The sequence below is a fragment of the Vicugna pacos genome, chromosome 7, assembly GCF_048564905.1.
Source record: "Vicugna pacos chromosome 7, VicPac4, whole genome shotgun sequence".
In the NCBI taxonomy this organism is placed as follows: domain Eukaryota; kingdom Metazoa; phylum Chordata; class Mammalia; order Artiodactyla; family Camelidae; genus Vicugna; species Vicugna pacos.
This window is the reverse complement of record NC_132993.1, coordinates 79,262,574-79,285,000: the sequence shown is the minus strand read 5'-3', so window position 1 is coordinate 79,285,000 and position 22,427 is coordinate 79,262,574. Positions and strand designations below refer to the sequence as shown.

General features: G+C 40.4%; 1 gene segment (V, D, J or C); it reads left to right on the top strand.

The window, feature by feature from the left end:
* Positions 1-21,755, top strand: part of LOC102538023 (T-cell receptor gamma chain C region C10.5-like) — a 34,555-nt gene extending 12,800 nt beyond the window's left edge. Inside the window, 4 exon segments of the C gene segment in view lie at positions 10,017-10,071; positions 15,637-15,966; positions 19,594-19,629; positions 21,208-21,755. Coding sequence covers positions 10,017-10,071; positions 15,637-15,966; positions 19,594-19,629; positions 21,208-21,350 — 564 coding nt within the window.
* Positions 21,756-22,427: the final 672 nt, after the last annotated feature.

Sequence of the window (22,427 nt, the reverse complement as noted above, 5' to 3'; positions counted from 1 at the left end):
AGGGCCTGAAACAGCTAATGTACATCTCGACAGCATCTGCTCTAGGCGACTTAGGAGGGAAGAAAAACAAACTTGAGGCAAGAAAATATGCTTCCACTTCCACTTCCACCTTGAAAATCAGTTTCTTAAAGAAAGAAGATGAGGCTACATATTACTGTGCCCTCTGGATTTCTGGCCACAGTGTGAAGTTTCTCAGATAACACGTTCAAGAACCATCTCCAGGCTGGGCTCACCCACATCCTGAGTACACACAGCCACAGAGGCTGCGCAGCTGGGAGCCCAGCCTGGACCCCCCACTAGAGAAATCGAGGCGTGTCCTTTTTTTTTTTTTTTTAACTATCCAGAAATTACCTGTAAGTTATACGGCTCAAAGAGGAAACCACCAAGTGTCAGGAAACATGCTGGTGACGTTATACCTTAGATACCATCACAGCGCTGTTGCAGTGTAACGATCATTTCTTTCTACTTAAATACTAAGAATTTGAGGGGAGGGTAGAGCTCAGGGGTAGAGCACATGCTTAGCAGGCATGAGGTCCTGGGTTCAATCCCCAGTACCTCTTCTAAAAATAAACAAACAAACAAATAAATGAACCAAATTAACCTCCACCCCAAATATTAAGAGTTTGAGGCTTCGCGAGATAAAATGACTTTTTAAACCCCCAAATCCCATGGTTCTTCAACTCTGTCAGGCCATCTAAAGAAGTTGAGTTGGGTGATTCCCCACGTATTGGGGTGAATGGGATGAATGAGGTGAATGGGGGGGAGCTTTCGTCTGTCTTCCAGGACAGGGTTCTTGTTCACTGGTCACTGAAGGCTGGTGTAACAGGCCCACCAGCACACTCCTTCTGCCACAGGCCTCAGATCACCCCCACCCCCACACCCCCAGGGCATTCGGTCATCACACAGCAAGGTGGAGTCTCCTGCCAGGATCCTTTTCCCTGGGATACTGCCCTGAGCCTGGTCACAGCGGCCATGGATCCAGAGCTGCAGCTGTTTCTCAGGCACTGTTCCAGACCCAGGAGGTATAATTTTTCTCACATTTGTCTCATGGACAATCCGTTGACATTGGTGCTCTCACGACTCACATTTTATAGATGAGGACATAAGGTCATGGAGATGGATTTACTCTGTGGTCGCAGTTACCGAACGGGGGTTGGGGGGAAGGCTGGTTTCTGGCTTCAGTGCCTGTGTTTGTAACCGCGATGCTGACCTGCCTCTGAAATGCAGGCAATAGAAACGGCATCTAATCTGTGGTTCCTAATGAAGAGAAAACAAACTCTCCTTCATAAGATGATGACTGAAATAACAGATTACTCTTCCACACTGAGTCTGCATTTAAGTGTGGTCTTCCTAGAATAGGAATCCCACGGCTGATTTGATGTTCAAAATATAAACCAATAATAAAATATAAAACAATAGAGAAATAATAGCAAAAATCAAACAAAACCAATAATATTATTTTCTTATGTTTTGAAATAATAAAAATCATTATTTCAAGAATTAATATTTTACTTCAGGACATCCTCCCCTCGATATGTGAAAATTTCTTCCATCAAAACCAACTTACCTTATTTTGGGTTCTCCAGAATCTACGGCTTGAGATTTGAGTATAAGCAGTTTATTTGGGAGATGCAGGCAGATGGGCAGGGCGGTAAGGAAATGAAATGTGAAAGAGAAGGCCGACGGTAAAGGGTATTTGTAGCCAGCTCCTCAGAGAGCAATGGGACCATAATAGGGGTTTAAAAACTGAGTGATGAATCTGAAGGAAAAAAAAGGACACAGATGAACTTATTTACAAAGGAAAGACAGACTCACAGACATAGAAAAAGACTTATGATTACCAGGGGGAAAAGGGGATGAGAGTTTGAGATGTGCAGATGCTAACTACTATATATAAAATAGATAAACAACAAGTTTATACTGTACAGCACAGGGAACTATATTCAATACCTTGTAATGGCCTATAATAAAAAAGAGTATGAAAAGGAATATGTATATATATAGAGAGAGACTACTATGCTGTATATCAGAAATTAACACAGCATTGTAAATGAATCGATGAATGAAGTAATGAACTTTCTGTCCTGCTCTCACGTTTTGTGGACTGGCCGGATACGCAGAATGGAATCTGTGGCACCCTAAGTGAGCCAGTAGTCAAGGTGGTGGTGAACCAGGGGGTCTTGTAAGAGTTAGAAGGCTGCAAGGAAGGGTTCACAGAGTAGAAGAATGTCCACGGTATCATATTAAGTAATAAAGACAGAGCATACCGTGGAACATATGATATCATTCTAACTCTGCGAGACAAATTTTAAAAAGGAACATTAATCAATCTTAAGAGAAGGCAGCAACTATTAACAAGTAGTCATCTCTGTGTGATGGGACAAAAAGGAATGATCCTCTCTTCTGTTTGTGTTTCTTTATGAACCATACTAAGTACACATTCATTTTATAAAAGGGAAATAACAATGAGTTTTATTTTTAAGGTATGTTCAGGCGTTCTAAGGGCCTAGCATCTCTGAGGTTCCCATATAATGGTAACATTCAAAACTAAGAGAATCTGAACTGTCTTCTTTAGTTGGGTTGTCTACAGAATAGAGTCAAACATAAGTAATCTCTCCCTTTAGCCTATGTCTGCATTTGCCTAATGATGTGTAGTGAGGATCAATGATGCTAGACTGGAAGGTACCCATGAAGCCTGTCAGGTGTGGACTCTATGCTTGTCTCACACCCCGCTTTCTCCCACTCCATCCCCCTCTGTTAGATCAATAAAGGACTCCGGCCCTTTAACAAGAAAATGGCCTCTTTGCCCTAACATCATTGGTTCGTGAAAAAATCACACAGTAACGAGAGAGCTCTGCTGATGAATTAACAGGCCTATTTCTGCAGGACGTTCTGAGAAATAACATGAACCCCTTTCCCTAGACAAAGTCTATGTGTCTTCGTCTAGCGGTTTTCGCAGTCTGCGGGCGTGTGTTCAGAGCACCACTTCCTCTTACTAACCCAGCCCTCAGGTGTGCTCTGCAATCATTCTGTTATTCAATCACCTCTCCCAGCAAGAGCTGGCGGCATGCTGCTCCTGCCCCAGGTCTTTGTGGTGGCCTCCCTCTGGACATGTGAGTGGCTTTACCCAAGGGGTGTTTCATTCTTTCCAAGGGAGGCGATAGATCATGGCCAGTCACATAACCCCTTTCAGATGGACCGTAGCCACAGGATGATTCAAACTAAGCTGATAAATTCCACCGTTACCTTGAATTATTCAGGAAGAAAATGTAAACCTCGGTCCCCCTGCTTTTCATGAGTAGAGAACAAATTATACTCCTTTGACGAACATCAAAATTTTGCTAATTTCTCCTCCCGTTTTTCTTTCAGACACAAGTGGAGACATTCTAGTAACACCACTCACGACATCCATTACCAAGAGAAGAGGAAACACAGCATTTCTTGAATGCCGAATAAAAACAGACAGGTTAAAAAAGAACGCGTACATACACTGGTACCGGCAGAAGCCAGGTGAGCCTCTGAAACGAATCCTGTTTATTTCCTCAAATGAAAATATTGTCCACGAACAAGGGGTCAGTGAGGAAAGATATGAAGCAAGGAAACGGCAGAGGGATTCGTTGATGAGCCTCAGGATACACCAGGTTACCGAGGAGGACGCGGGGCTGTTCTACTGCGCCTGCTGGGACACACCGTGCGGCAGGGCGCCACTGTCATCGCACAAAAACCCTCCCACGCCATCGCGCCTACACACACACACACACACACACACACACACACACACACGTTCTGCCTCCTGTAGGGGGCTCTTCTCCTGCCTGTGTGCCCTGAGCAGTGTAGCCCAAGGGCCCCATCTGTAGAGGCTTCTTTCAGGTACTCACTTACCTTTATTGTCCACTCCCACCGCTGGGCCGTGGGCTGCCTTTTGTAAGTGCCCCAGACAGTCTCTGCTTCACCATCGCTGGAAGCCTCCTGGGAAGGAGGCCCTAGTCCAGTGCTCAGTGTGATGGGTTGGCTTGGAAAGAAAAAAAGAAAGAATGAGTGATGGAAGATACAAGGCCTTTCTAGTGACATACGCCTGGGTTTCAAATTCCTGCTCAGCCCCTCTGACAGCACGATCCAGAGGCGTTATAGAATCGTTTTATTCCTTTTTCCCAATTTTAAATGGGGCAGGATGCTAACCGCGACATAGGCTGCCGAGGACTGAATGAGGTTCCCACGTGAAAGTTTCAGCACAGCGTTCAGCAAATCACAGTGTCCTTTCCCGCTGTGACTAAACCACTTCACTGAGCCATCCCAGCTAAAACAGGGATGAACTCAGGCCCTCTTTAAAAATCACATCATACATTGTCCTCCAAACAACAGTCAAGCATAGCTCGAAGGCTGAAAAACTAAGAATTGTGAATAGGGAGAGGTGGGAGGGTAACGAACCAAGGGGAATCTGTTTCCTCCAACCCCTTTCTTCGTTCACAGCAGAATGGAGAAATGTCATAAAATAGCATGACGGTGTCCTCAGCAGTAACTAAGGTCATTGTTAATGGTTACCCAACCTTGTGAACTTTCTGCAAACTAATGGTCTATATAACATGCAAACTTCTGCACAAGGTTCTGTGTAAGGTTCTAAGCGGGATTATTTGTCTCATTTGTTACTGTCTACAGTAATAATACTTTTCTTCTAACTCTCACGATAGCCATACAGAGCTACTCACACTCTCACAAGATACGGTGGAAAATCTGTAACTCCGGGAGTGAACATGACCTTAAGGATAAGAGTATCTGAAGCAACATGTAAAGGAAACACGGGGGAGCCTGGCTCCCAAAGTGATGCTAATATTATGTCATTATAACAAAAGTGTTTTCGATGATGCTGTCGGGCACCTGAAAGCTTCTCTATACCAGGAACATGATCAAAATAACCCCACAACAGGGCTTACTGAGAAAGACTTTCATTGGTTCTAAAGGGAACCTTCCTCCCCCACCCCTGCCTCCACTGGGGACGGGCCCACTCCATCTCCTGTCCTGTCCTGATTCACTCCTCATTCTTACCAGTCACTGGGCAATGCCAACCACGTGGATTTTCCTCACCTCTTTGGTTTGGGTTTGTAGCTTGACTTGTCTCCTTTCTTGACTTTTCATTGTTTTTGCACCCAGAGTCAACCTTTTTAATGCCTCTGGTTGCCCTCCATGCTTTTAACAGATGGAGACACCAAAATAAGAATTTCTCAGGATCAACTCTCCTCTACCCAAAGGCTAGACAGAACAGTGCACATGAGTTGCCAGCTGTCTGGGATTCTGGAGAATACCATTGTGCATTGGTATCAACAGAAAGAAGGGGACCCCTGAAGCGAATCCTTTACGGCTCAACAAATAGTTACAAGCTAGACGAGCCTCACTCCCGCTGGGAGACAGATAAGAAAGGGAAGGTAACCTTTTACCTGATAATCAATAGTGTCCTCAAGTCTGACGAAGCCACCTATCATGTGCCTGCTGGGATCTCGCAGTGGCACAGAGTCCAAAGGCATCTGGAAGAAAAGCTCTCTTACTAACCCTTAACCCCTCTCATACTCGGACAACCACAACAGGCTCTTTGATTCTTTTCATCAGAGGTTCATAGCTGTTGAAACAGGAAGGACCCTTTAGACAAATTTAGTCCAATGTCCATACTTCAGATGAGGAAGGTGGGGCCCAAGATGGCAAGTGATTTTTCCAAAGCTAGTCAACCACAGAGATAGGGTACCTACACCTGCATTTCAGATTCTCCATCCAGTGTCTTTCTCTGCCTCTCTTGTGGTTAGGGTTGAACTTTTTTTTTTTAATTTTTTTTTTTTAGCACAGTTGCATTTCTCTCAAAGGAAGCTATGACCATTTTGGTTTGTCTTCATAAGTGATGTCCCCAGAACCCAACCAGGTCTGATTTGTAGGCAAGTTATGTGATTGTCACAGTGTTTAGAAGGGGGATGGACTCCCAGCTCCATCTGCTTCCTTGTTTTCCCATTTCCCTTACTCTCATTCTTTCTTTGTAGTTTCTATCTGTTCTGAAGTCCTCAGTAATGGGAACAGTTTTCCTGGCATACACATCAAACGTGGAGATCCTTTTCTTCATGAATACCTTTGTAAAGTCTTTGCCACTTACCAAAGGACCTGCCCAACCAAGCTCTAAACATCCTGCTCTTCAGTCTGAGACCTGGGACCAGTCCTAACTGGATGGTTCTGCAGCTGGTTCCAAGTTAGGTAGCCCTGACCTGCACCTGCCTTTGCTCGAGTGACTCAGGACTTTTTCATGTCCAAGCTCTTAGCAGCCACAGCTTGAAAATAACAAGAACAATAGTAATAACAGCAAAATTCATCCCATCACAATACAGCTCAACACCTCTCTTCTTGCATGCCTAAATAGTAGCCAGAAGAAAAATGATTGATTCCAATCCCATTCCTTCACCACCATCATCCCCCCACCTCTGCCCCAATTTTCCTTTCTCAGTAAAGGTCTATGTGTCATTTAACACCATGCAGGGGTATTTTGTCAAAAACCAATGGTGCTTTCTTGACCTTCCACATCTTTGACTTTCTCTGGTATTGAGAAAAAAGAAATGAGGAAACCTAACTGTTCTTTAGGGGTTTCCTGTGATATGAGATCTGAAAGAGGAGACAGGAGGCCCTGGGAACTGCGGATTCATCTGGCAGGAAGTAAACCACAAACCAAACCAGACCCCCTGGTTCACTGGCTGAGAACAGAACTGGCTGCTAAGACAGAGCCCTCGACCCAGACTCTTAGATCTGAAGCAGAGAACTCCCACTCCTGTCTCTCACTTAACGCAAGTGTAGAAGCTCTTCATTTTCCAGCTGACATGGGCAGGGTAGTCAGCAAGTCCAGGAGAGAAATTACCGCTTAATCTGAACCAGAGTTATAGTTCTGAACTGCAAGACCCAAATGTTCCCACAGACACGGTAACCTCCTAGTGTTACTCAAGGCCAAGTGGAAAGAAGCTACTGTCTGGTGTTCGGATTAAACATCCAGTGTTTTATACTTGACCGTTTGAGATACAGATCCTCTATGTATTATATAGACCTGGAATAGACCTGGAAACTATGTCCCTGCCACACACATCCTTCCAACCCATACACCCAAGAAGCAGAAGTAGTTGAAAGAACAGCGTTTTGGGATCTGGTGAACTTGAATTCAGCTCAAGGCTCAGTTTGAATTCCCTAACTCTGTTCCCAATTTGTATTTTAATAGCACAAACCATTTTATAGGCGAAGCAGAATAAGGATGAAATGTATGGCTGGTGCCAAATGCACAGCAGACCCCCATGAATGTTCTTCCCTTTCACTGGCAGAGAACACAGTCATGGCTTGTGACCTTGGAGCAGGGACAAAGAAGTGGGAAAGTAGAACGTTAATTTCCCAAGAAAGAGTTTTCCACATGCAAGTGCCTTTCATACACACCTGCTCAGATAAGACAAATATTTCTTATTTGCAAAAAAAGAAAGAAAGAAAGAGTTGCTTGACATGTTTGCCTATGAGTGCTATGCAAATTAAAAAGCATCTGACATGCACTTAGTGGCATGTTAAGCACTCAAAGAGCAAAAGAAGCTCTAACAGACTAGAAGATCATCAAGTTCAGAATGAAGACAGAGATTAAATTGCTAGAGGGAAGAACTCGCTTGAAATTAAAATGACCTGGCCGCTCCCTGCCCCGTGTTCTATAAACAAGTAAACTCGGTCCTTCCCAATGATCCACTGTATTATATAGACACATACCAGACATCATTTAAGCAGTGGCTAAAATCAACAGTATGTCAGTCTGTGAAAGCTAGTGGCTCGCAGAGAGCATGTGATTTTACGTCTTGTACATGTCAGACAGTATGTTCATTTTGCTTTAAGACATGCCTGGCCATCTCCTCAGAAGAACTTACTCATGGACTAGATTTAATTAACACCATCAAAATTTCTAGAAGATGAACAAATTTGAAAAAAAAATGCATAAGTTTTTATTTTGTTTCAAGATGGAAACCGAATCCTTAAATAAAACACGAGACTCACACTTTTTTTTAAAATGGTTTACCAAGTTTGTTTGAAGATTGTTGACTATGAAGTCATTGTTTCTCTTGAGAAAGTGATGCAAAACTTCAAGTAATTCATTTGAAACACATACGTTACTTCACTTGACCTGCTTGTTATTCATATATTTGTATAATCATTCCTCACCCTGCGTGAGGTAGAATTTAAGTTGCCTCACTTGGTCCCCTCAGAACACGGTGAGTGAAATGTGATTACAGGATAGCCTCCAAGAGGCTTCTTTTCAACATATCAGAGAACTGGACGGGGTTCTTAAGTTTTGGTTTAAATAAGGAACCTATTATTTCAAAGAGACAGAATTCTACAAATTTCTTATTTTATCCTAGGAAAAATAATGTCATCGCAGGTCTTAGTTTCTCATTTGCCATTGTCTTTGTAAAAATTGTGGTGCCAATGCTAATCGTGGCTTAATGGGAAAAGAAGAACTTTGTTCACATTTCTCAGTGCACTTGGGTTGGCACATTTGCATTTTCAGTTACTGAAGAGTTTCCTCCTTTCAGAAATACATTCCCAAAACACCGCGTTGGTGCTTGTGAGAACAGAAGGTCCCTTCCTTTGACACAATCTCTGAGCAGTTTCAGTACAGCTGGACACCTGGAAATTAAAATAGTCTTAATTCTCAGAATACTTTTCCTGGTAACTTAGAAAAGCAATTGGTTGACCAGTTGGTGCTAATCTCTTCTTTTCCTGTTTTTGTCATTTTCATTTTCCATCAGTGCTTTTCAGTGATTACTTGTCTGTGGAAAACAGACATTTTAGTCCATTTTTCTGAAGAAAATTAAATAATCAGATGCCATGAAACCTATATTTAAGGACTTCCAAAAGAACCCAGAAGATCAAACTGCCAGTTACAAAGTTTTTAAACTGCTAGTCACATCCTGAAACTTCGGAGAAGGCTAAGATTTTTGTAGGAGCCCTAACCAGTGTGACACCTCAGGCTGGATCAAGATTTTTGGAGAAGGGACTAAGCTCATAGTAATTCCTCCTGGTAAGTAACTTTTTTCTATTTTAACTTAGTAACGAAAAACAGACAGATGCTTCTTAGAAAAAAAACAATTTATCTGACTGAATGAAGACATTCTTGTCTTCAGCATATGAACAGCATTTTTGGTGCTACTGTTAGACCCTATATGGAAACAAAACTACGTTGTAAATGATTTATTCACTTTCCTGTTTGTAAGCAGATTGAAATCCTACTTTTAGAAATTCTACTTTTTATCCAAAAAGAATAGACTAGAAATTAAAACATTCTAAAGACCACGTTTGTAAACCATTGGTATAAGTTACTGGTTCAAAATACTTTTCTTGCCAATGGTCTATTAAGTGAGAAACTCTTTTCTTAATTTTTTCTTCTCTGTAGTTTGAGAAAAAACACTGTGCTTCTTTCTCCCAATAACCTGAAAACCAATATTATTGGTTTTCATGTCAACTCTAACAGTGGTGCAAATTAAAATTGTACAGTAAAAAAATGTAGAGTATCAATAAATCCCACTTCTTATTACTCTACTTTCTTGGACGTAGGTTGAGCTCAGTTGAAATTTATGCTATCACATCTCTTACGACATTGCCTGGATATGGACCAATTCAATGGACTTTATGAGCTCAGTGAGCCACCTCAGCTCCAAAGTCCATGAAAAGGGTCTGCATAATTTTACATCCTCATTTGCTCATTCTCTCAGCAAACACTTATTGAAGACAATTTCTGTGCTGGGTGCTGAAGGTAAAAGGGTGGACAAGACACAGATAGAACAACTCCCTTCACTCAAAGAGTTTCTAGGCTAGGAGAAAAGCATTCTAGGTTCTGGTTTTATTGGGTTCCATCTTTGATTAATGTTAAGCAAGGCCAATTTTTAAATATTTATACAAATGCGGAAAACTATGGGCACAATTTTAAAGCAGGCACAGAGGGAGATTTCTGTAAAGGCTTTTCAGATAGTGGGTTAACAGATGGCAGGACAATCAAAGTGTTTGGTTCTGGCACACGGCTCATTGTTACAGGTAAATGTTCTTTGAATTCTGTAATAAGGGAGGGGTGGGAGGCACGGAACACAGGCACCGCAGGCTGCAGTGCTGGTGCTGGCTCAGAATTCTTGGATCTGGTCCCTGCCTGGTCGTGAATCACGGAAGGGTCGCTGGAGAAGTCCGTGTCTCCGTAGAGGTTCTTGGAGTCTGTTCTCTGCCTGACTTAGTGAGGATGTTAGCAAGAGTTAACTAGTTAGACCAAGTGTGAGTCCCCTCAGTGGTGGATATATTAAATTCATTTGTGTTGGAAGATTTCGAAGACTCTTAGAAGTTTTTTAATTTGATTCCAAAAATAACCAATGGGAAAATTGAACAAATATTGCTCAAGTTGTCAGAGAATGATTAATATTGATTATCAAGATATTTAACTCTGCAACCATATTCAATAATGTCTTAAGTTGGATTTGTCTTTTTCCTAAATTCAATCCAATAAATTTGTTCACTCCTCATTTCCCTGAAAGATGAAATTTTGCCTGGGCAAGGGGGAACGTCTCTCAAGAATGTTCCTACCCTATGAGATCTGTGCAAATGGAAGTTTTAAAATTTTTTCACAAAATTGATAAAGCATTAAAAAAAGAAAGAATTATACATTTCTTATTTCTTTAGTGGTTGTGATTGTATGAACAAATGAATTTGTGTATTGAAAAGCAATGTTCCATTCTCCTTTTTTTCAAGTGACTCTGCTCAGTGTAAATTATAGCAATTGAATTAGATAAAGGTGACTCAGATAAAACTGATGCAGGTCCTGAAAAATGATTTTTAGGAGCGTGTGGTGCGGGGAAAAATATGGACTTTGATCCTGGGTCTATCACTTTCTGAATGATAAGCAAATAAGTTTTGATTCACTGGTTATTGCTTCATCAAAATTATAAAAATAATACATGCCCATTATGGGAAAAAATTGGAAAATACAAAAATAAAGAAAAAAATTAAATGTTTATATTGGCACTTAGCACTGTTAACAGTTTGCTGTATTTCCATTCATTCCATCTGTGCCACAACCATCTCAAGTAGATGTTGTGAGGATTAAATAAAATTTAAAATGGAAATTACCTACCACAAATGTTGGGACATGGTTGGTGATGATAAGGTCAATTTCTTTCCCAGAACTCAAATTCTTACTCATTTATTCATTGGAATTCTTTGTGAAATCAGGAGTACAGTTAAATATACTTATTGCCATCTTAGGTTATTTTAGGATAAATAATCAGTATGCAAGAATTCTCTGTTTCTGTGATGAATTGTTATCTGCTTCTAAAAACGGTTAACATGTAATAAGCATTATCTCAAATACTATTAGCCTGAATATAAGATGATCTCTCATTTTCTAGTTGAAATATCTAGAAGTAAAAAAAAAGGATTTTATTATTATTATTATTTTGCAACTTGAACATTTAAACTTATAGGGGTATAGATAAAAGTCAAATATCTGATTGTAATATTTAATTTCTTATTTGGATTACACCCACAAAGTTTAAAATTATGTCAATTCAAATGTCAGGTAAGAAATATTGCTTCTTTTCCCCACATATTTCATTAAAAATTTTATTGGGACCCTAAAATTGCATTTAAAACAACTACCTTAGAGCAACTTTCTAAGTCATCTCCGGGTCTGTTTCGTGATCCCCATGTGATGATGCTACTGGATATTTTATTTAAAGAAACAACTATCCACTTATAAAATAAAAGAAAGCATTTATAAAATTTATTCTTCTATCCTATACACGTGCAAGGTAAGATGAACTGCAGCGACTTCGATTCCAACTACTATTTACCAAGTAGTAATAGCGCTCCCAAACCAGCTTTAAGTTCATTTCAGGTTAATATCTTGTCCAGGTAGCATTTTTTTTTTATCAGAGCAGAGTTATTAGAAAAGCATCTTTTAATAGGAGAGGTTGCACAAGAACTGAAATATAAGCAGCCCTTTGTTTTGCGGGGGATAATTTTCGGAAAGAAAGCTGCACTTTATGCCCTGGCACTTTCAGTCGGTTCGAATTCCGCACGTTTTGCATCCGTGTCACAGAACTAGGATTGGCAAACATAGTCTCCCATTAAGTCACACTGGAGTTAGATTTTACTAAATTATCAACCCCTCGGGGAGAAAAAGAAGCAACCTATAACGTACGAATGATCCGTCATGTATTTAAACTGTTTGTTTCCAGCATCTCTTTGGGAAGACCTGAGAGGGGAAACACTCCCACAGGCAAAGCGTGAAATGAGAATAGAAGTTCAGAGGCATGAAGGGAAGCAGAAGAAACAAGACCTGTGATGATCTAGCATGAAGCACTGGGTAGAAGTTTATGCTCAAAAGAAGGAGAGTCAGGTGTCAGTGCTACCTCAGTGAAAAGAAGTGAATGAAAGAAAAAGAAAAAAGAAAGTAGGGGAAATGCAGTGGAAAGCATACCCTTTATTACAGATAGATGAAGCACACTGAATTTTCAGTATGTTTTTCTCACCATAAAATTAGAAAAAGACTTCACTGCACAAGCCTTTAAGGAGGAAAGTGAAATATAAAGAGCAGACATTGACTTCGTCATCCGTTTTATAAAATGGAAGAAATGATTTTTTAACAAACCCAATGCATCAGTGCTCTGGGCACCATAACACTGAATGTCATTCACAGATGGTGGCCCTCGGCAGACAGGGTCAGGCAGGTAGGGGGTTCATGATGCAACGTGATACTGGGAAGATTTGAGGGCCAGGCATCCTGCCATTTCTCTGGTCATTCTGTCTTGAAGGTCCACTGCCAGGACTTGCAGGCTGAACTCTGTGCATGAGCTGGATAGAAGTCAGTTTGAGGCTGAAGTTTATGGTAAAGCCTTGGAATGCAAATAGATTGTGCTGTTAATTGGGGGAAAAATTTATTTTTTGACCACACAAGTGAAACTCTTCCATATACTAATTGCCTATATTAAGCTTTAGCCAATGATTTTCTTAACCCTGGAGATGCAGGGGTTAAGACAAGACAGATTATTGCCTATTGATTGGGGGTGTGAAAGGCATGTTCCCTGTGCTGATGGCTTTGAGAATTTCAGACAAATGAGAGCACAGCAGAATGCAAACCAGGGAATCAGTCTTCATGCTTAATTGCAGCAGATCCAATACCGAATTCCAAGCACTAAGGGTGTGGTTTGGTGTCATAAGATTAAAATGTCACGTTGGAACACAGAATCATCACACATTGCTAATAATAATGGTAATAATTATTATTAAATCTCTCATTTCCATAGCATTTTAAATTAAATTGCTTTGGAATCTTGTTTCATTTTGGTCTCACTTCAGCACTGGTAGGGATGTTGAATTAATATACATTAACATCATTGTTTTCAAATAAATGAAGACTTTAATTTACTTGCTTTGGTCAGTAACAGAATTTGTTAGGAGTAAAATGAACCAGGAACAGAAAGCTGGTCACTTGAATCCTGGGCGGGCATAGTTGCACTAGGATGTGAAGACATTGAGAAGTTAAATTAGTCTAACGTTTTTGATATGGGTTGAGTCACCATGGAGTTATTAAATAAAAGTTTTTGGTGGTGGAACAAAACTCATAGTCATAGGTAGGTATCAAAAAAAACAGCAGTTTTTTTTCTTTTCAAGGTTTTAGAGGGAAGGAAGAAACAAATTGGAATATTAGTTAAGAATGTTTAGAAAAACAGGACTGTGATCGTGTTTAGATGATTATAATAATAAGACAAGAAAAAAACAACTTCATACAGAAAATGATCAAGATGTAAAGTCAATTTAACATAGTTAGAAAGGTTATAAATTTGAAATTTGTATTTAAATATAAATAAATGTCTGTAATTATTTGATTAAAAACATGACAAGAAAAAAACATATAGATCAAGATTAACAAAAATATTTCTCCAACTGTATGTGTACTTTGCCTTATTATTATAATCAATAAAATGTTATTTGAACTAGAAGTGAGATGTATAAAATTAAAATAAGCACATTATGACCTAATTATATGTAAAGCATGAATAAAAACTCAGTATTTTTGGCTTGCTGATTTAGTATAAAAATCAGGAACTTTGCTATGCAGGCAGAAATTATCAAGAATATTTTTCGTTTCTTCTCAAAGGAGAAATTCAGTTCTTCTTTTCTTAAGGAATTGTCCACTAAATTATTAAACTAAATCCAAACTAGACAAAAGACAGTATCATTAAAGCACTAGAGTTTTAACTGAAAATCTAATTGGAAAGGATTCTAATATTTACAGTTTCAATCATTAGATTAACAATAAATCTATAATCAAGCAACACACCAGCATTCAAGTGACCTCCTTTGTAAACTGTGTTTTTTTTTCTTATATATTTTGATGTTATGTCTGCAAGAGAACCCAGGAATCATACCTTTTAATATTATACTATATTTTATACACTTTCTTCAGCCGGTGAAAACAGAGAAATAGTTGAGCTGGAAAACAGTTCAGCAGACCAAGACGGTAGATTCAAATTTGAGGAGAGACACTGAGGGTCAAAATATGGTGTTTTAAGTCATGTTTCAACTTCAAATGAAATTCCAAAATAAAATGTGTTTTTAATGAACATTTGCTAAAGTGAAAAAAAATTCTGTAAGTGCATTCTCTGGGAAGGTAAATGATCATTTCTGAAAATAATATATTTTAATAGAAATTTTGGAAATGTTGTTTTACTTCTAAATTCAAGGCACTATAAATAATCTGGAGGTGCAGCATTAAAACTACTCTACCTATAAATCTACAGTGGTTCAGATGGGACATTGAGAATTTGTATAAAATTAGAAGCCAGCAAGGAGAACCTCTTCACTTCAGAACAAGGTTTGGGATCCACATTTGAAGCTAAAAGTTCAACTTGACCGATTGTCAAGTACAGATGGACGTAGATTCCCATGAATACAAGTGACTGTATACTGTTTTAAAAATGATAACCCCTTTTTGACATTTATTTATATAGGAATCAGGATAAATACGGTGCATCCCAGAATCAGTTAAATGATGAGTGAGGATCCACAGAGTTGCAGAACATGAGAATGTGTTATTTGGCCAAAGAGACCGTAAGTTACAAAACATGGAAAGGAAAGCGAACTAGTTTACAAGTGACTAAAAGGCTCTTACCAATACAGAGAACATCAGGGTTACCTGGTCTTCTCTCCACTCCCCATCCTCGCCACCCACTTTTATCCACCGGCTCCATTATGACAGAACAAAAGAGATTTAAGAAAACAAATCTGTTCATGAATGTTGCAAGCATTAATACGGGGCAGTTTTAGGTCATATTCCAACTTAGCAGGTGGAGAAAGAACGAAAGCCAAGGTGTGAGCCAACCTCTGCTCCTTAAAAGCTGTGATTTTAGACGAGTTGTGTAACCTCTTGGACATCGCTTCCCATTGCAAATGAGAACAGTAAGCACCTCACCATCTACTGTGGCAGAAAGACCACGGTGTGAACTAATTCAATGGCAGCTCAACTTTCCTTCCTTTGACTATTTGCTAGGTTGTTCCATAATGTTTATGTTTCTCTCCTAATTCTTTTCGATTCTATTCCATTTGCCCCCACAGACAGAAAGCTTGATGCAGACATGGCCCCCAAGCCCACTATATTTTTCCCTTCGATTGCTGAAATAAACCTCGATAAGGCTGGAACACATCTTTGTCTTCTGGAAAATTTTTTCCCCGATGCTATTAAGGTACATTGGAAAGCAAAGGACAGCAATACAGTTCTGGAATCCCAGCAGGGAAACACCATCATGACGAATGATACATACATGAAATTCAGCTGGCTGACCGTGCCTGAAAAGTCAATGGATACAGAACACATATGTGTGGTCAAACATGAGAATAACAAAGGCGGAATTGATCAAGAGATTCATTTTCCTCCAATTAACCAAGGTACGTGATTATAAATATAAACAGAACCTCCTAGAATTCTGTTTTTTCCAAAGAAAATACCCCACCTTTTCAATCGAGCATTAATGAAAAACAAATATAAATCGTTCTGAAATGTTTTTACATTGAATGGTGGTTTAAATGTCCCATTGCCCCATAAAATTAAAATTGTATTAGCACTGAAACATAAAAAAGGAAAAAATATTACTGAACCTTTTCAGCTCAGTTTTACCATCCAAACTATAAAGGTCACAATGAATGTATTTTAAGGTTGGTGTATAGATTCTGTGAAACAACACACATCAAAGTACCTATCAATTTAGCACACAATAAATGCACAAAAAAGATTCCACTGTTGATGATCTTACTTGGTCAGGAAATAAGAACAATCATACATCGTTCAGGAAGGTTCTACTATGCAAGCAAAGTCACTCTCACTTCAGTCTTGCTTTACTCGAAGTATAACCCAGCAACGAGTTATTAAATGACAAAACGGTCTTCATCTGGAAAAGCCAGATCACGGTTCAAGAGAGAGGAAAAGAATTTACTTGCTGTGGTTTTATTATGGTCTTAGGTGTTTGTGATTTGTAGTTGATACACCGACTTAAGTTCAAATTTCATAATTAAAGATTGGCTGATGTTAACGTGTGCAGACATACTTCCATTCTACATATGAGTGTGTTTCTTGCCATCGCTAAGTGCCTCTTACAGACTTCTATTGTGGCCCTAGCACGTGCCAGCCTGGAAGGGATGCAGATGAGCACACTCGGGTGAATTACTGTCCCAAACACAATGAACTACAGTAGAGGGATTATACTCGGTTCCTAATCGCTCAGGGTCACTGGTCATTCAGGCCTGATGTCCCGGAGGAGTCCCTTTGAGGCAGATGCTGTGAGTACCTGCTCCGCGTGGGCAGAGGGCTGCACGTGCCTTGGCACTGGCAGTGGTGACTTGTAACTCCCTGGACTCGGGACTTAAAGTCCTGAATATTAACCTAATAGACCAAAGGTCCCAGAGTGCCCATAAGAAGGAATCATTTTGTGCTTTGCCCTGTGGTTAAGAAGCCCCTTTTAATCAGTAGGAACCAAGCACGTAACAAAATGTGCAGAGACGTTGCTGTGAACCAGTCCGAATTTCTGAAGCAGGTCTTTATCTTCTCAGATCCTTAATGTGTCTAATGATCAAATTACATTCAAACACTTACCCTTGCCTTTCTCCTGGGGCTGTGATGGACAGCACATGAAATTGTATCAGCGAAAACACTTGTTTTTTGAAAATGAACACCAGTGTATTTATTCATATATTCATTGTATTTATTTATATCCTTTTCTAAAGCTAACCAGAGTAAGGTTACAAAAACAACTGTAATTTTCTTTTTTTTTCATTGTAAAAGCAAATGATGAGATTGTATTTTATAAAATGTTAGTGCCAAAAAGTGAGTTTAATACAAAATACAGTACTCTATACCAACTGAGTAAATATATCAGTTCAAATGGGCACAAAGTAAACAACAACATAAAATAAATTTTTTTACATATATGTACTGTTCATTGTTTCTAAAAACAGCTTAGAGCTTTAGCTTTTTCAACTTACGTAGTTATTAAAGGAATAAAGCCAACCACGAAATAAGAATCAACAGAATGCAATAATCCAATCATAAAACACATGTAAGATGTGCTTACACATATTCAGAAAATCAATCATCTAAGTTATAAATCATAAGTAGTTCATTTGTGTCCTTTTTTTTTTCAGATATCACATGTAAGTGATATCATATGGCATTTCTCTTTCTGGCTTACTTCACTTGGAGTGACAGTCTCTAGGTCCATCCATGTTGCTGCAAATAGCATTATTTCATTCTTTTTTATGGTTGAGTGGTATTCCATTGTTTGTATATGTGTGTGTGTGTGTGTGTGTGTGTATATACATATATATATATCCAGTCATCTGTTAAGAACAACCATTATTTTCTATTTCTACAGCTAAGAAACAGAGGGTAAGGAAGCAAATATGTAAAGCGTAAGTTTAATATAATCTCGGGCTTCAATGTCCTGTTAGGTTTTGATTTTTCTAGTGATCAAGGAAAAATAAGGATAAACCAAAATTAATCATTGCGTCTCTGTCTTCCTCTTTCCACAGTCTATTTTTCAGTACAAATAGTTTTTATTGATAATAATGGTAAGGTACTATATATTTCTCCAGCCGTATACTTTGTTGATATTGATTTAAGTTTTTTTCTTATCATTTTTCTTTTATAAATTAAATATATTTATTGCATTTTTAAATAAGAATATCAAATTTATGACATTTCTAACTATATTTAATTGATTTTACATTTTGATCATTTTCTTTATGAACTAAAACTTTTTCTGAAAAATGTGAGCATGAAGCTGAAACTTGCTGACTATACATTTTAGAACCAACAAACATTGGCGTTAGAAAAGATGTCAGTTAAAATCAGGGATTCAGATTTTAAGAAATTCTGTTCTTGTATGAATGTTTGCTTTTATCTTTCATTATAGATAAATTCAACTCTCACCACAAGTTTTATGTTGTCAGAGCACTGTGAATGTGATTTGGCCCATCCTTCTATCCTGGAGAGAATTACACTCAAATGCTGAGCTCTTGTAATAAAAAATTTATTTATTTAGCATAATTAAGATATCTGGAAAAGAAGTTTTTAGTGTTCACACTGGTAGAATTATGTTGTCTCTCTATAGATTATTTTCTCTGTATTTCTATGGATTATTTTTACAAAGTCCTTTCCATGTGCTCTGTCTCATTTAATTCACCACAATGATCCTCTGAATGCACTCTGCCATCACTGGTATGACTCCTGGTAAACTGATTACCCTCTAATCCTTATTCCTCTTTGGTAGCACGGAGTTCCCCCAAATACAAGTCACTCCAGTGTCACTGGGGAGTTAAAGGAGGTAATATGAAGGTAATATGCATATGAAGTATTTAAGCCAGTGCCTGGCACAGAAGTAATTATTCACTAGCTACTAGCCTCATTTATATCATTACCTTTACGTCCACAAACTCCACAACTGCAGAAAACCACGTACACGAGTTGGGGATTTGGGGGATGTGTGTGATTTGGAAAGGTCTGGCTGCTTTAATTTGACTACATGGGAAATTTACCGAAGCCAAACTTCACACATGAGATTCTGTTGTGGATTCTGGGATTGGACAAATTCATTTTGGTAGCAGCTCTTCATCTTGGCAGTGAATGCTGAAGACTGTTTCAGCAGTCACTTTTTCTGACTACTGATCTTTTTCACAAGTATTTTTTGAACACTTACTTTGGGGCAGACACTGCGCTGGGAGCTACGAATACAGAAGGAAAATAAGATGGTCTTGGGTTACACCCTCCAGTTGTGATAAAGGAGAAGAATGTGCCCTTCATGAACTTCAACACCCTCATATACAGAAAGCAATCTATGCATTACATGTACTTACATCGAATCAGACCATCTATTCTTGGATTTGTAGGGCTCTTATTTTTAACATCCCTTCTCTTTTGGCAGATTCTGTCAGTCAGAGTCTATCCACAGACCCACACAGAGACACACACTGCTAAATAATGGATATAAACAATTCACTAATATTTGCTCTTATTTCTTGTAGAGGACAGTACAAAGCCTTGCCTGAAAAAAGAAAGTGGTAAGTTGTTGTTTTTTTTTTTATCTCTGCCTTTATGTCATGTGATAGCAGCTTTTAACTCTGGATCAATCTAACTTTTGAACTTCCCTGGCTTCAAGTAGAAAAACCAGAATGCCTGGATGTTGCAGAATAGACCGAATGATATTTTAAATCAATCCGTTATTTCCCTGGAGTCATCTTCACCCAGGAAATGCTGGCCTGGGTATGAGATGTCTGTAAATTAGAAGGTGTCGTGATGGACTCTGAATTATTTCAACAATGGGCTTTGTTCATTAGTGTGGCTTGTCTTTCTAATGCCTGGGGAAATGGGACATCAAGCTGTTTGTAGATTTCTTTGTCTTCGGTCATTGCTAGTGGCTAATACATGAACTGACACACTGAGAGCTCCATATACACAAGGTGTTGTGCTGTATCTTGCAGGCATATTCTCTTCCGTTCCCATAATACTCCTATGAGCTGGTACAATATTTTCCCCTCACTTTATAGATGAGGACATGAGCTACTATTAAATAAGTCCCTTGTACCATACCACCCAGCTAGATCTAGGATTTCATCCCCGCCGGTCTGAGTCATGAGTTCACATACTTCGTCTCTGTCCCTCCTCGAAGATACAGACAGCAAGAATCCCAGAGACAAGGCCCTGAGACAAGATGGACCCATGGGCGGGAGTGTGACTGTGTGGGCTTCTCAGGATCACAGAGTGGACGTTAACACCAGTTTGTTTTTTTTGTTTTTTTTTTTAGTTGCATGTGTATGGGTAAATTGCTTACAGTTTCTGAACAATAGTTTCCTCAACTGCCAATAGGGAACAGTTACACCTCACTCTGTTAGTGAGGAGGTAAGGGCACAGGTGTGGAATGTCTCCCATGGGGACTCCATGCAGCTGGCACAGAACCAGCACTAGTGGGGGGCCCTTTCCCCCTGCCGTGGAAGGTTCTGAGTGAATTTAGAAGCATTGGCTCTGGCATTGCTGATCCTTCGTCCTTCCGGGGATCAGGCGGGCTGGAACTCAGCTAACATATTAGCTGCCCAAGGGAAGCAAGTTCTGAGCACAGCACCTCCTGAGATCTCTCTGCACCCCAAGTGCTAAGGACTCTAGAGTTCTGACTCTATGAATATGAACCACGGAAAAGGGAAACTTCACAGGCAGAGACCTGGCCTTGTAGTCCATTGAGTAGCGAGTCTGGCTCGCAAATCATTGCTATAATTTTTTTTTCTTTATATCTTATATTTCCTCCAAAACTTCAGAGGAGAGTAAGTGCAGTTATCCCACACCACCATAGCCACCACCATGAGAGACATTAAAATAAAGGCAGGTGAGTGAGGCACGTGCTCCTGAAGCTTCAGAGAGCTCGGATTAACCACTTGCTTCCATTTTTGTACCACGCCCTCTTTACTAAAACCTTCCACCCACCCCACTGTGACCACCACCGGATTTCCACGGATTGCACCCTTCATAGGAATCTCTTTGATGCACAGTGTGAAATGGCTCAGGTGATTCTAACTGTGCCCCCCTCCCCTCACCGTGTCCCGGCCTCTCGAGACAGCGGGTGAAACTAACGGCCCGCCTCCCCTTAGACACAGTGCGGCTGCAGCGCGCGAGCACGTCCGCCTACTACGCGTACCTCCTCCTGCTGCTCAAGAGCGGGCTCTACCTCTGCGTCGTCGCCTTCCTGCTGCTGCGGAGAACAGCCGTGTGCGGGCACGGGAAGGGCTCGTGACGGAGGGAGCCGGCCGGCCGGCCCTTCCCCATCGTCTTTGGCTCTGAACTTCTCTGCTGAGGATGTTTCTCTGGGGGTTTGGGTGATTTCAGGTAATTTTTTTAAATTATTGTGTAACGTTTTTCAAACCGCTGGGCAAACATATTTTGCTCTGTAACAAGGAATTCTGCCATTACTCGGGGGGGGTGGGGGCAGAGGGCAGGCCCCCGGGAGCCTTTCCCGCCTCGTCCCCACGAGCTCGTCGGCTCCTCGGGCCGCACGAGTCCCCGCCCTGAGCGCCCTCCGCCCGCGCGGCCCCCCGACCTTCCCCGGCGCACACCCCGCGCCCGCCGGCTTTGCCGCTTCAGTTCTGTACTTTGTTCTTCATAAAGGGCACAAGAAATTAAAACAGAAATCAAAAGCCCACTTTCGTCTCTGTGCACTTGAATTTCACGAAATCTAGCCAAGGTAAGAAACAGGATGCCGACAGAGCTCTCAAATTCTGCGCTGGTTGTAGCAAAGGTCAACACCCCGTGTCTAAGTCTTCCTCTGCGATGGTGGTTATGGTGCTTTCTCTGGGGCTCTGACTCCAAGGGGAGTCGCAGCAAATGCAGGTGCCCGGGTTCCTTCTCTTCCAAAGGTCACCAGATCAGACTCACTGGTGTGGGACGTTCCCACGGTGACAGGGTGACCCCCCCACCCCCCCACCCAGCATGACCTGCAGTGTGCGTGCTCAGATCTGTACGAGTGTTTCACAAGCACTGACTCCTGGTCCTCACATGAACCCCCTGCGAACTGTGCTAACACCAGAGAGGCATCGCGGTGGACCGTGGAGCACCCGGACTCTGACCCCCGGGGGCCTGGGTCTGTATTGGTCTCTGTGGAAAATTAATAAGAAATGTTGTTGGAAAGTTAATCTGCATAGCAGAACTCCCAAAATTGATAGATAATTCCTTAACATGGCTTGTCAATCAAAACATTCTTAAAATTGCATCAAAAATCTCGTTTCAGCCATCTATCTCCTCATCTCTTACAGGTCACACTGTTGTTTCTTCTGCCCCCTTCTAGTTTTTCTTTATGCAAACACTAATGTACTTA